General features: G+C 32.4%; 1 protein-coding gene across 1 annotated transcript; it reads right to left on the bottom strand.

Moving 5' to 3' along the window:
• Positions 1–9,673: 9,673 nt before the first annotated feature.
• On the bottom strand, positions 9,674–10,597 carry LOC141552778 (olfactory receptor 4D5-like). Its single transcript, XM_074284774.1, has one exon. The coding sequence runs from the start codon at positions 10,595–10,597 to the stop codon at positions 9,674–9,676; it is 924 nt and encodes a 307-aa protein (XP_074140875.1).
• Positions 10,598–14,923: the final 4,326 nt, after the last annotated feature.

Genomic DNA, 14,923 nt, shown 5'->3' with positions numbered 1-14,923 from the left:
AGAGTTATTGTAAGGTCTAAATGAGAAAAAATATGGAAAGCATCTTTTAAAACATAAGCACTGTATAAATATTAATTATTACTGGTGTTATTGGTATTGTTTATTTGCTATTGCTGTTATTAATATGCCCTCTCGATTTTGGAATATGGGAAACAACTTCAGTCTTAGCACCCAGTGATATGAAAGCATTTAAAGAACTATCAGAGAGTTTAATTGTATTTATAAATATTAATATAAATAATTGTAGTTCCCCAATATTAAATTCATTAGATTTTTATCAAACTATGAATAGCAACAATCAGAAGGAAAGGTCAAAAATTTGTACCAGTGAAAAATGGAAATATGTATTTTGATTATGATGGAAAGGAATGTCAAGGAAAGACTTTGATGTGGCTTGGATTCCAGGGATTGAAGTATAGTGCAATCCAGTGAAAAATGATCTTGCTTCTATTTAAAGAATGCCTAATATAATCATGGCACACATAACTTCATGTATTTGAATAATGAGGATTATAAGAAAGAAATTAATGTTCAGTAATAGATGCATTTTTAAAAATTCTAAATGCAATTTTAAGAGGTAGTGTAAAAAAGAGGCAGAAAGTTGGCCATGAAGACTAGAATTTGAGTCCTTACCCACCCATCCTCATCACATACTGACTTTGTGAATGTGGGAAAGTTATATGATTTCTCATTGTTTTAGAATATTTTCTTAAAAAATAAATTGAATAAAAGATACTGATTTGCAATAGTAGAGTTTACCTAAGAATTACAAATACTAATAAAATCACATTTAACTGAATTTTAAAAAATTATTTTATATCAACTATGTACCTTGACATTTAATCATATCAAAAAGAATAGAATATTTCAGTTTAGAGAAAATGATTAGAATTTATTTGAAACTAGAAAATACACATTTGTATTATTGTTCAATTATTTACATCAAGACTTATTTTCAGGAAGTAAACTTGAAATAAAATTATTTTATATCATTATTGTGGCTCATCATATTGTTATATGATGTATAGACTTTACTAGTCTGTACTAATTGACTACAAACTCTGACATTTACTACCAAATTTAAAAGATTTTAGAGAACCAGTGTTATAATGGATTATGTGTCAATTATCCTATTACTAGTCAAAATAGAAGAGCCTCTCAACAGAAGGTTGATGGATTACCAAGCAACACATTTTTGTGTGTTGTTGTTGATTGTTATTTGTTTACCACAGAAAATTTTGAAGATTATTTAATAAGGAAAAAAAGGGATGTAACTTGATCTTGGAAGAAGTAATCACAGCAAGGAAATCAACTATTTTAAAACTTATATGACCATAAGAAAGTCAAATAACCATTTCAACCTTAATTTCCTCTTCTGTAAAATAAAGAAAGGGTGTTAAAAATCCCATAGCTGTGCTTCTTTTCTAATACTCTTTGTGGTTTTTATTCATGAAAGTCATGAAAGTATCTATAATATCTTTGGTTAGAAGGGATTGAAACACTTTATCTCTTTGGGATTAAGTTTTTTCATTTATAAAATGTGAAGAGTCAAACCAGTTGGCTCTAAGATCCCATCCACCACTCAGTGAATACTATTATCATCCAGTGACTCTAGTTGTTATTTTTTCAATTTCATATTTATTTCAACTTCTTTCCTAATGTAAGTATTCCCTCTTAAAATATCCCTGAGAAGTAACTATAGAATCCCAGATTTAGATGCTGTCTAGTTCAACCTTTTTTTATTTTACTGATAAAAAAAACTGAAGTTGAGAGGAGGTAAATTATTTTTTCAATATCATACATGAAATAAGTGACTGAAGAGTTATTTGAAAATGTTGTCACCGACTCTCAAACAAGTAATTTTTTTCCTATGTGCTTATTTAAATTTATGACATATATATAGCAGAATAATCTTGCCCTAGAAAAATGTAGATTCTGTAAGCTAAAATTGTTCTACATTAAAAACAAATGAATTTAACCTTCAGAAAATAATCAACACTGGGAGAAATGGTAATATGAATTTTATTGTAGACCAACACTCCATTAAAATGGAACATGGTTTTCATTTATGTGTCTTTCAACCAGTAATTTCATTTATCAGTATTAAAAATACTTACCTTTAAATTTCAGAGTTTGGCCTCTCAGAAATTATGGTCATGGTGAACAGGTAGTATTTATAGTTGTAGCAGAAATCTTGTCAGTCAAGATGACAGATTAAGTCAAGAGAGTCCTGTGTTTCTTCTGACCCTTATGGGGAATTGGTGTCAGGTGATTTAAGCATTGAGCCCTTGGCAATTGAATCCCAAGGGACTCATTAAAAAATTAGCTTTATAGCCACATGCTTTTCTCATGAGATTATAAATATGTTGTCTTGGGCCTGGGGGAGAAGAGGAGGCAGGGGAATGAGAAAATGGAAAAGCGAAAAATGGCTATGTTGGTAGAAGAAAGCCTAGTTCTCATTAAGAAGGGATGTTGTCAACTACAAAATATTTTTTACACAAATAAATGCAGACCTAATTAACTGGAAAAATATCAAGTGGTCATAGGTAAACTAATCAAATATAATAAAAATAACAATGCTACCTCAATTAACCTACTTATCTAGTGCTGTACCAGTCAAACATCCAAGAAATTATAAATCTAGAAAAAATAATAACAAAGTTCACCTGGAAGAACAAAAGGTCAAGATTTTCAAGGAAATTTATGAAAAAAAAATGGAAATGTAAGTGGCCTAGCTGTACCAGACCTAAAACTATATTATAAACAACAGTCATCAAAACCATTTAGTACTGGCTAAGAAACAGAGTAGGAAATCAGTGTAATAGGTTAGGTTCACAGGACAAAATAGTCAATGGCCATAGTAATCTAGTGTTTGAGACCCCAGATTTTGTGATAAGAACTCATTATTTGACCAAAACTGCTTGGAAAATTTGAAATTAGAATAGCAAAAACTAGGCATTGACCCCCCTCTAACACTCTATACCAAGATGAGGTCAAAATGGGCTCATGATTTAGACATAAAGAGTGATATTATAAGTAATTTAGAAGATCAAAGGATAGTTTTCTTTCAAAGCTGTGGATAAGGAAAGGAATTTGTGGCCAAAGAAGAACTGGAGTTCATTACTGAACACAAAATAGATAATTTTTATTTCATGAAGTTAAAAAGTTTTTGTACAAACAAAAACAATGCAGACAAGGTTAGAAGGGAAGCAATAAACTGCGGAAAATTATATTCAAGTGTTCTTATGAAGGCCTCATTTCTAAAATATGTACAGAATTAACTCACATTTATAAGAATCAAAGCCATTCCCCAGTTGAGAAATGATCAATCGATATGAACAGAAATTTTTCAGATGAAAAATTTTTTTTCTAGTCAGATGAAAAGATGCTCTTAGTCACTATTGATCAGAAAAATGCAAATTAAAACAGCTCTGATGTACCATTGCACACTTCTCAGATTGGCTAAGATGATGGAGAAAAAAAAATAATGTTGGAGGGGATGTGAAAAAACTGGGACACTAATAAATTGCTGGTGGAGTTATGAACTGATACATCCATTCTGTAGAGCAATTTGGAACTATGCCCAAAGGGCTATAAAAATATGCATATCCTTTCACCCAGGAGTGTTTTTACTGAGTTTATATCCCAAAAGATCATAATGGAGGGAAAAGGACCCACATGTGCAAAAATGTTTGTGGTAGCCCTTTTTGTAGTGGCAAGAAACTGGAAGCTAAGTGGATATTTATTAGGTGGAGAATGACTGAATAAGTTATGGTATATGAATGTTATGGAATATTATTCTACTGTAAGAAACAACCAGAAGGAAGACTTCAGAAGAGGCTTGGAGAGACTTACATGAACTGATGCTAAGTGAAGTGAATAGAACCAGAAGATAATTGTACATGGCAACAATATGATTATATGATGATCAATTTTGATGCATGTGGCCCTCTTTAACAATGAGATGGTTCAGACCAGTTCCAATGATCTTGTGATAAAGAGAGCCATCTGCACCCAGAGAAAGGTCTGTGGGAACTGAGTGTGGATCAAACATAGCATTTTCAATCTTTTTGTTATTTGCTTGCATTTTGTTTTCTTTCTATTTTTTTCCTTTTTGATCTGATTTTTCTTGTGCAGGAAGATAATCGTATAAATATGTATGCATATATTAGATTTAATATATTTTATCATGTTTTACATATGTTGGGTTACTTTCCATCTAAGGGAGGCAATGGATGGAAGAGAAAGAAAACTTGGAACACAAGGTTTTGCAAGAGTCAGTGTTGAAAAATTATCTGCATATATTTTTAAAATAAAAAGCTTTAATAAGAAATTTCAAAAACATTTTTTAAAAGAAGGGGTGTTGTGCTTTCCTTTCTGCTACTATGTCTATGAGCAGGTTAAGACCTTGATATAGTTGGTTAGAAATTACAACCAGGAGTGTACATTCTCTGACATGCTCTTCCTTACCCAAATTAAAGGCTACAATATTGAAAGCATTATTTCTCTGGAACCCATCTAAGTAAGGAAAAGAATGGAAATAAAGTACATAAAAATTAGGATGGTTTATAATCTACCTCATAGAAGTTCTGTGGCAAATTCTGGTTCAACCCAATTCTATCTCTTAGAGGTTCCCTTAGATTATCCTCAAGTAGTTTTGCACAAATCATGTCAATTTTTAACACTGGCTTGAGCAGACTTGGAAAGACAAAAATTTATGTAATAAAAATAATATAATAATTACAAATAGTAAATGACAGATAAAAGTACATGGGAGTTGAAGGCAGGTGCTACAGATAACTTCCATAACAACTTTGAGACTAAATTTATTGATCTCTAAAATGAGCATGAGAAAATAAGTACTACTTCTTTGGGATTATAGAATTTAACTTCTGAAAGAGACTTTAGAGATTATGTAGTTTGACAATTTTCATTTCCCAGATAAGAGAATTAAACCTTACTTAAGGTTTGCAAAGAACTTTGCAAAGAATACATCTGATTTTTTTCCTCACAACAATGATGAGAGGCAGATACTTTTGCTAGCCCCATTTTACTAGGAGGGAAACTGAACCAAAGATTAAAAAACTTGACCAGACTGACATGGTTGGTTAGTGTGTGAAATAGGATTTTAATTCAGATCTTCCTGACTCCAGGTCTAATACTTTTAGTACTATGCCACATAACTTTTTTTGCAAGGTTGTATGAAGAAAATGTTTTTCAAAACTTGAAGCTTTATTTAAATATGAGCTGTTGTATTTAATTTATACTTGAACATATTTAACATGTATTGGTCAACCTGCCATCTGGGGTGGGGGGGGAGGAGGGGGAAAATTAGAATAAAAGGTTTGTCAATTGTCAATGTTGTAAAATTTACCCATGAATATATATGGTAAGTAAAAACTATTATAAAAATAATAAATATGAGCTGTTAATAATGACAGTGATGACTGGATCTATATCCCAAAAATATCATAAAAGAGGCAAGAGGATCTAAGTGTGCAAAATATCTGTGGTAGCCCTTTTTGTCATGGCAAGGAACTAGAAAATGGGTGGTTGCCCTTCAGTTGGGGATTGGCTGAATAAGTGAAGATATATGAATGTAATGGAATATTATTGTTCTATAGGAGACGATGATTTCAGAAAAGCCTGGAAATACTGATTTGAGCTGATGCTGAGTGAAGTGAGCACAACCAAGAGAAATGCTGATCAACTGTGATGGAATTGACGCTTTTCAACAATGAGGTAATTCATGGCAATTCTAATAGACTTGGGATAGAAAGAGCCATCTACATCCAAAGAGAGAATTATGGAGACTGACTGTGCATTGAAGCACAGTGTTTTCATCTTTTTAGTTGTTGTTGCTTGTTTTTTTTTTTTTTCTTTTATGTGTTTTTCCCCTTTTGATTTGATTTTTCTTGTACAAAATGAAAAATGTAGAAATATAGTTAGAAGAATTGCACATATGTAACCTATATCCAATTGCTTGTTGTCTGAGGAAGGTGGGGATAAGGGAGTCAAGGAGAAAATTTTGGAATACAAAGTTTTACAAAAATGAACGCTGAACACTCTCCATGTATTTTGAAAAGGAAAATATTATTAAAATAAATTTTAAAATAATTAATGTGCTTTTCTAAGCAAAACAAGATGAATTTTTCATGGATCAAAGAAAGGAGTGACAGTACCTTTTATGAGGTGGCATCTCCCATAAAGCAGTTTCACAAAATAGATTCTGAACACAACTTTATTAGCAAGATTCTAAGTTATTTTATTTTTAAAAAATCTATGATTGAATATTTATGTAAAACTACTTTAGTTATTTTGTGATTAAAAATAATAATGGACTTGTAATTTACTGGTATTTTATTATTTATTATATACATATTTTATTTATATATAGAATTTAATATATAATAATATATAACATATAATAAATAATAGATTATTATTTATTATATATTACTAGTAATATTTACTTGTTTGGGGAACTCCCAGTGAGGAAATTTCTAGAATCTGATCTTCAGCTTAGAATTATGGGAATATAGATTCAGTATTAGGAGAGATGATAAAGGCTATCTACTTAATAATCTTAGAAAGTGCCCTAAGGTACTGAGAACTTATGACTTGTTCATTATCATGTAGCTAATATATCTCAATGATACATATAGAACTCAAGTTTCTTAACTTTGAGCCTAGCTTTTTTTATTTTGATTCTCTCAAATTTAATTAAAGAATAATATAAGAAAGAGAACCAATGTTATATAGTGTGGATAGAGTGGGTTTCAAAGCCAGGAAGACCTGTGTTCAAGTCACATTTTTGACACATATGAACTATGTGACCCAGAGTTTTTGTTTATCCATTTGTTGACTGCTTCCAGGTTTTTGTTCACCCTTTCCTTAAAAATTTCCCCCATAACCTTTGAAGTCAGCTGAAATGTGTCTCCATCAAAAGATTTTCTCTTATGCCCCTTGGAAACAATTAATTCCCCCAATCCTGAACTCATATAGCACTTTATTTAATTCCTGCATGACATATTTATTATGAAATATTGTGAAATAGTGTCTTATCTCCCCTTCCCTTAAATTATAAGCTCTATGAAGACAATAGTAATATCCTATCTAAGGTAATAAAATACAACACACAGTAGATGCTTTTTTTTTTTTGAGGCTGGGGTTAAGTGACTTGCCCAGGGTCACACAGCTAGGAAGTGTTAAGTGTCTGAGACCAGATTTGAACTTGGGTCCTCCTAAATTCAAGGCTGGTGCTCTATCCACTACAATACCTAGCTGCCACCTCAGTAGATACTTAATATATTTGAATTTAATTTAATTTTTGAAACCAATAATTCACATAAGTCCTAATCCCCCTATATCTACAAAAATTTTAATTCAATGATTATTTATCAAGAACTGACAATGTTTGGCACCATGGCAGTATGTTGTAGCTTAAAGATTCTGAACTGACAATGTTTGGGGGCAGCTAGGTGGCTCAGTGGATTGAGCACCAGCACTGAAATTAGGAGGACTTGAGTTCAAATCTTGCCTCAGACACTTAATACTTCCTAGCTGTATGGCCCTAGGCAAATCACTTAACCCCAAATGCCTTACACACACACACACACACACACACACACACACACACACACACACACCACACACACACACACACACACACACACAAGCATGAGTGTATGTACATACATAAATTAGTATAGTAACAGTGGCATAATCTTTCTTTTCTTAGGTGAGATTGTTAGATTTTGAAATTCTTTAGCAAATGATTTAGTTATTCAATGGGGGTATTAGAATAACACAGAACACCAAACTGTACAGGCAACATTATTAGTACAATACCTTTTAAATTGTTCTTTTTTTTTTAATTCAATATGATGATCATCTATGAAGCATGAGTTCTTCAAATATAACAATACTTATATGTACTTGCATATTATATAATTCAAAAAAATTATTATACATATTGATTAGATACCCCTAATTCATGTTTACTAGAGAACTAGAGAACAAAAATATCTTTTTAATGATGGTAGTGGTAATAGTTGTTGTTTTAATTTGAGAAAGCAGCCACAACATATTTAAATTCTTTTACTATAGTTAGTGGCTCACATTTGGATATGGGATTTAGGGTGGGCTGGGATTTTTTTCACTAATATGTCATATAACAAATTTGGAAGAGGCTCATTTAACAATATACGATTCTATTCTTTTCTAGTCAACCAGAAGTGCTCTAAAAATAATCTTAAATGATTTTAAATTGTTTCAATATTCATATAGAGTTTTATAAAAAGAACTTTATAAACATGATTGCTATAATCAAAAATATTTTTAATTAAAAAACTACTGTGTATCAGATTACTGGGCTATATGCTATATATACAAAAACAGAACCAAACAATCCTTACACTCAAGAAATTTACATTCTAATGATCATGTTAACTGTTTTATGTACTTTCTACTTCTTGAAATACAAATATTGCCCAAAATATGGTTTTTCCCTGTAGAACTAATTTCAGGCTAGAAAAAGAATACACTTGAAGGTAATACATCATCATTTTCCATTCAATCATACTCATGTAAGTTTTATTAAGTACTTTATAGGTACCTTATTTCATGCAAGTATAACTATACAAGTAAGGAAACTGAGTCTCAGACAGTCTAAAAGACTTGTCAGTGGTCATACAATTAATAGGTGGTGTAGGTAAGATTTTAGTCTATCCCTTTCCTGATACTAAACCAACCAGATACATTAATCTTGTCATTTAGTTGCTCAAATGAGATAGGATTCAATTAAATTCTATTAAAAAAATGTATTAACTGCTTTTAAGGTCTAAGTCATTGTGATAGGCTCTAGGTGAATTCAAATTTTGCCCAGAGAGAGGTAAAAATCTTTTCTGATAAAGTTCTCCAAGGAAAAATATTTTACAATTTCCTTTATCAAAAGTTCACCCCATTGTCCTCTCAGTCCGTGGTGTTGATTACAACAAAGTGGTCAACAAAAGATGAAGTTCTGAAAAAAGATACATTTAATTACTTGGCTACTCTCATCCTCCTAGGGACGTTTCTACAGGATATGTCTGTAATCACATTTAGTCATTATCAAGTATCTTCCCATCTAGTGAATTGGTGATGAATCAAGAGTATAATTTATTCCCATTTCAAATATTCATATGTTCTAACCCATACAGATCCTGTAATCAATAAGAAGACTGACTGATTTACTTTTATATGGATTAGAATGATCAAATATGTCTGTTGATGCAAAAAGTATTATAATTTTACAATGGAATAAAAAAATATTTTTACTTTGCACTGTGGATTTAAAAAAAATCTCTGCATCTATTGACCCAGCTTGGTTTTTTAGTGTCTTCTTAAGTTCTAGGTCTTCTAGCATTGAGAAGAGACGAACCATTCCATAAAAGTGGAGAGGCAGTTCTTACTGTTCTTTCTCTGCTCTACTCATTCAGTGCTGTTTAATAAACATAAATGAGACTATTTTTCATGCTCTTTCCCTAACTATGCCTTAGTTTCCATTGTTGATATTCAATGTAAAATGCAGCAACGGTATTTGCAGAGAAGATTTCTTTTTTTCTATTTCAATTTATGATTCCTTTTCTAGCATTTTGTCAGGAAGCAATGACTTCCTGGACCTTCTTTCTATTCACATAGAATAGTTGCATATCCTTTTCATGGCACTTTTCATTTCTGAGTTCCTTAAGGTGTAGATAAGGGGATTTAACATCGGGGTGATGACTGTATAGAGGATGGATACCAACTTATCAGCTGGAAATATCTGAAAGGGCCTGGCATAAATGTAGACACAGGGCACAAACACCAGAGTCACCACCATCAGATGGGAGGCACAAGTGGAGAGGGCTTTACTCTTTCCCTCAGCTAAATGGTTCCTTATTCTCACCAAGAGGACTGTGTAGGATATGAGAAGCAGTATAAAACACATAAGGGTGACCAGGCCACTGTTAGAAACCATCAGGATCTCCACCACAAAGGTATTGGTACAGGCCAGTTTTATGACCTGTGGAATATCACAGTAGAAATTGTCTAGCTCATTTGGGCCACAGAAGGGCAAACGTAAGATGAGCACCATCTGTGTCATGGAATGAATGACCCCGCCCAGCACTGATGTTGCTGCCAGAATCCAGCAAGTACGCTGGCTCATGATGAGTTCATAGTGTAGGGGCCGGCAAATAGCTATGTAACGGTCATATGCCATGATGGTGAGGATGAATATCTCTGTGCTTCCAGTGAAATGGAAAAAAAATATCTGGGCCATACAACCTTGGAAGGAAATTGTTTTGTGGTGAGTGATCAAGTGGAACAGCATCTTGGGTACAGTGACAGTAGAATAGCAAAGATCTTGGAAGGAGAGATTGCAGAGCAGAAAGTACATGGGGGCTGAGCGAAGGTGATGATCACAGGTCACTGTGATAATAATGAGGCCATTTCCTAGGATGGTCAGGAGATACAATGCCAGGAACAAGAAGAAAAATATAAGTTGTAATTCTGAGGAAGAAGAAAGTCCCAGGAGAATAAACTTTGTAACTTCAGTTGCATTTGTCTGGTTCATCTACTCATTTGGGGATGGGAAGTGGAAATAAAGGCAACAGAAAAACTACAAATTATTAGGCAGAGTTATGAAGGAAGGGTTAGTGCATACAAAGACATGAAGGTGAAAAAATATAAGACAATTTCATTGTAATCTGCACTGACTAGCAACATGGGCAAGATTGCCATTCATGGTCAAAGTCATCCTCGTGTATTATGGGCAATATAGGCTACTAAGCTTCAAATTTTACTGGGATGCAATATGCCTTATGTATTCCACTCCAGCAAATAGTTTAAAACAACAAATTTATAACAACAAGATTATAAAGGTATACTCTCATCACACCAATCATGCAGATGTGTCATTCAAATTCTCTTCATATCATCTATTTGTCACCCACCAAAAAGCTTCTAGCCCACAAAAGACTACCACAATTTAAATCTAATCTTTAAGATGGACAGAGATAGATAGATAGATAGATAGATAGATAGATAGATAGATAGATAGATAGATAGATACCTATCTATATTTACATTTTAAGTAATATTCCCCATGTTCATATAAGTATATATCACAACACAGATATTAATAGCCTTAAGTTTACAATAATGCAATTTATTATCTATCTCTTAATAAAGCCATAAATTTCCTCCTCATAATCTTTTTAAAGGTCTTTTATTCTGTATCACATAGCACTCCAAACTTTCATATGGCCAGACCCCCTTATTATAAAGGCTTGAGGGAGTAATGCTCTTGAGGTTTATAGAATAACCTAGGGTACCATTACAGTTATTATTGGGAATAGCTGGATGATTTTTGTATGAAGGACAAAAATGTGAAGTAAGGATGGAAAGTTAGTATGAAACCACATTGCATAGAGCCTTACAGATTAGGTTAAGAAATTTATACTTTGTTTTCTTATAGTCTATAGGGAGCCACTGAAGGCTCTTCAGTAGGATTTTGATGTAGTGAGTTTTGTGCTATGCAAAGCCTTTCACAACTTAGTCCCAATTTATCTTTCTGTTTATATTACACATTATATTTCTGTCCAAACATTCTCTGCTTTAGCCAAACTGACATTGTTTTTCCTTACCTCATCATTTCCCATCTCTGGATCTTTTTTCCAGCTGCTTCCTATTTTTGGAACATATTTACTTCTTGCCTCTGGCATCAAGAAGTCTTTGTTTCCTTCAAAACTCATTTCAAGCATTTTTATTCTCCATGAGACATTTCTCAATGCTCCAGCTACTAAGCACTCTCCCTCCCAAAATGTTTTTCAATGTATTCCATGTATAGTTATATATGCAAATATTATCTCCCCCAATAAAATGTAATCTCCCTGAAAAAACAGACTTTCATGTTTTTTTCTTTGTATGCTTAGTGTCTTTTTTCAGTTCAGACATATATTAGGTGCTTTTAGAATGTGCTTATTTAAAAAGATTGCTTAGTGATTGAAGGATATGGTAATAAGGCATACAATAGTGGATGAAACAAATAAAAAACAATTATCTGTTGGTTGCATATTAACTTTGAAAACACACAAATTAACTTAGGCCATATAGTCTTGTATTTTTATTTATTTTGTTAAACTTTTCTCATTTACATTTCAATATGGTTCAGGCCCTGCATGAGACTTTGCAGTATGCTTGTTCCTATGGGCCTCAAGTTTTAATACTTCTGGGTAGAAAAGAGAGATTTGATTTTGAAAACTGGTTCATTTTTCTCTCTCTAAGTCTGTGACATTGGGCAAGTCATTTAACCCTATATTCAAAGAGATTTTTATTTTGTATCTGGGAACTTCCTATATCAGTGAAAGAGCAAGTTCATTCTTTATTCCCCATGAAAAATTAAGTACTAGTAGAGCTAAGCTAACTTGTTACAAAAACCCTTACAATCATCCATGTGATTGATAATGAAATTTTGAAGTGGGTAGGATGGAGCCAATAATAGTAATAGAAATGAGGCCCATTTTAGAACCTATAAATCTTGATAATTGATTGAATCTATGAAGTAAAGGAAAGAAAATGGTGGCTCAAGATTTTTTGACTAAGTGAATGGGAGAATGATAATATTATTATGATGGAATGATTATAGCAACAACAAAAGTAGAGAAATTAAGAAATGAAATTTGATTAGGGAAAAGATGATGGATTCATTAATTTTGGGGATACATTAGATTGGAGATGGATGGGGTACTTTCATAGAAAAAAGACCAGTTTGATTTTAAAGGAATGGTTTCCTGAATGTGAATCTCAGAAAATGTGATTTCAGATGATCATAAACATATGATTACAAGATCAAATACAAAGAGCTGAAAGGAACCCTATATACTATATACTATCTAGCTTCAAATTCCTCATTTTGTAAAATAGCAAAGTGAGGCCCTGGAATATCAGGTGACTTACCTAAGATCATACAAGTATTATTTGCCAAAGATCCTATTTGAACACAGGATTCTCATGTTCCCATTCCACCATGCTGTAGTAGAGGGATTTTGAAGAACCGTGGTCAGATTGAGTTAAGAATCAACATAGTCTTTTAGAATGGTAAATAGAGATATTTCATGCCATGAATAGGATACAGAAAAATCAAAGGGACAAATTGTTGAAGAGAACCAGCAAGACAAATTGATGTAAAATGTAGGGACTTTAAATGCAAATATTCAGGCAGGCATAAATGGTTATTCTTTGTGTTTCTCATTTTTCTTACCATCAATTGGGAATAAGATTAGAATCTGCCTCCTAGGGTTGTTCTGATGATAAAATGAGATAATATTTGCAAGATGCTTTATAAATCTTAAATCACTCTAAAAGATACTATGTTTTACTTGGCCCTGTAATGACCAAGAATGATAACTCTGATTTGGTGGATATAAATGTGAAAAATATCTGGTCATATTCTTGTTAAATAGAAATACAGTACAAGAATTTTCTCATTTAAAAAAAATCATATCTTTAGTGTTTGTCATTGTGCCTGGTATATAATCATCCCAGTAAATACTTATTGAATTGTTTCTTGAATTCAGGAGAAGAGTAAAAATTAAACTTTATATTTCAGATGCAACTTCATAGGAATGATAAGCAAAGGACTGAGAAAATAGAGATTGCCATCTAAGAGAATGTAGAGACAGGAAAAAAGAGAGGTGAAGACAGAACATTGGATAATAAAGCATAGATTTAAAGGTAGGAAGAAGGAAGATCCTTCAAAAAATGTGCAAAACCAAAGAATACATGTGTGGTGTAAAGGAGGACAAGAGAAGGATTCTGAGCAAAAGCTACCTTAAAAAGTATAAGACCTGATGAGAATTCAGAGGGCTTTAGTGATTATCTTTTATTATCTTTATGGTGTGGAGGTTAATCTGGATTTTCTAAGTCTCTCTATAAAAACTAGACATGAAGTCTAGCATGTCCCTCTAAGGTACAAAATTTATTAAGAACAATCTCTGTAGTGAATTATGTGTTTAATACCTAAGCAACAATCTATTCAGGTTTGTAGCAATTCAAGTTTGGCCACCAGGTGAACATTCTGGGCCAGAGAAACTCATGAAGATCTTGTACTAAGGAGTGAAGAAGTTCTGATCTATGTTGGTGAAAGGACTAATCCCACTGATGAAATAATTTCCATTTTTTGACATATTGCAGTATTAAAGAAGTAAAAACATAAAATAATTCTTGTCTCTGTGATATATTACCCATATAACCATGAACAAGTTTAAATTGTTTGAATCTTAACTAAAATTTATCTAAATTGAAAAGTTAAAAGGGTGAAATAGATTACCTCTTAGGTCCTTCCAGCTATGATGTGTGATTTTTTTAATTTAAGACAAGTTAAAATATTCAAATATATTTAGATTGAAAGGGGTTTTAAGGATCTCTATATAAACATTTCCTTTGCAATATCTCTGGCAATATAAGTTATAGGTGTTGTAGAACTGGTACAGCCTAAAATAGAACAAAATCGAGTTTTTCAAATTGTTTTGATTTTAAGAAATATTATATTGATATTTTAAATGAACTTTCAATGCAAATATTACAAGTGGCATTTATTAAGTACATTGATGTGTATATCTTTTATATAACCTAACTTGACCCTTCTTGAGAATGGTAAATGGTACTATATTATGATCCCATTTTGCAGGTGAAGAAAGCAAGTTCTAGGTGGTTAAATACCTTGTCTATGATCATATAATAGGTGTTGGAGAAATGATTTAAATAAAGTGTCCTTTACTCCAAGTCAGCTCAAAGCAGGGGTGGGAAAGAGCTGGCCTATATGTAATTATATAAAGCTTGAAAAATCCTTTGCTAAGGAAACCAAGGTGCTGATAAGCTGAAAGCTAGGTACAATAAC

This window comes from Sminthopsis crassicaudata, chromosome 2 (genome assembly GCF_048593235.1).
Source record: "Sminthopsis crassicaudata isolate SCR6 chromosome 2, ASM4859323v1, whole genome shotgun sequence".
In the NCBI taxonomy this organism is placed as follows: domain Eukaryota; kingdom Metazoa; phylum Chordata; class Mammalia; order Dasyuromorphia; family Dasyuridae; genus Sminthopsis; species Sminthopsis crassicaudata.
The sequence above is the reverse complement of the archived record's forward strand: the minus strand, read 5'-3'. Positions and strand labels throughout refer to the sequence as shown.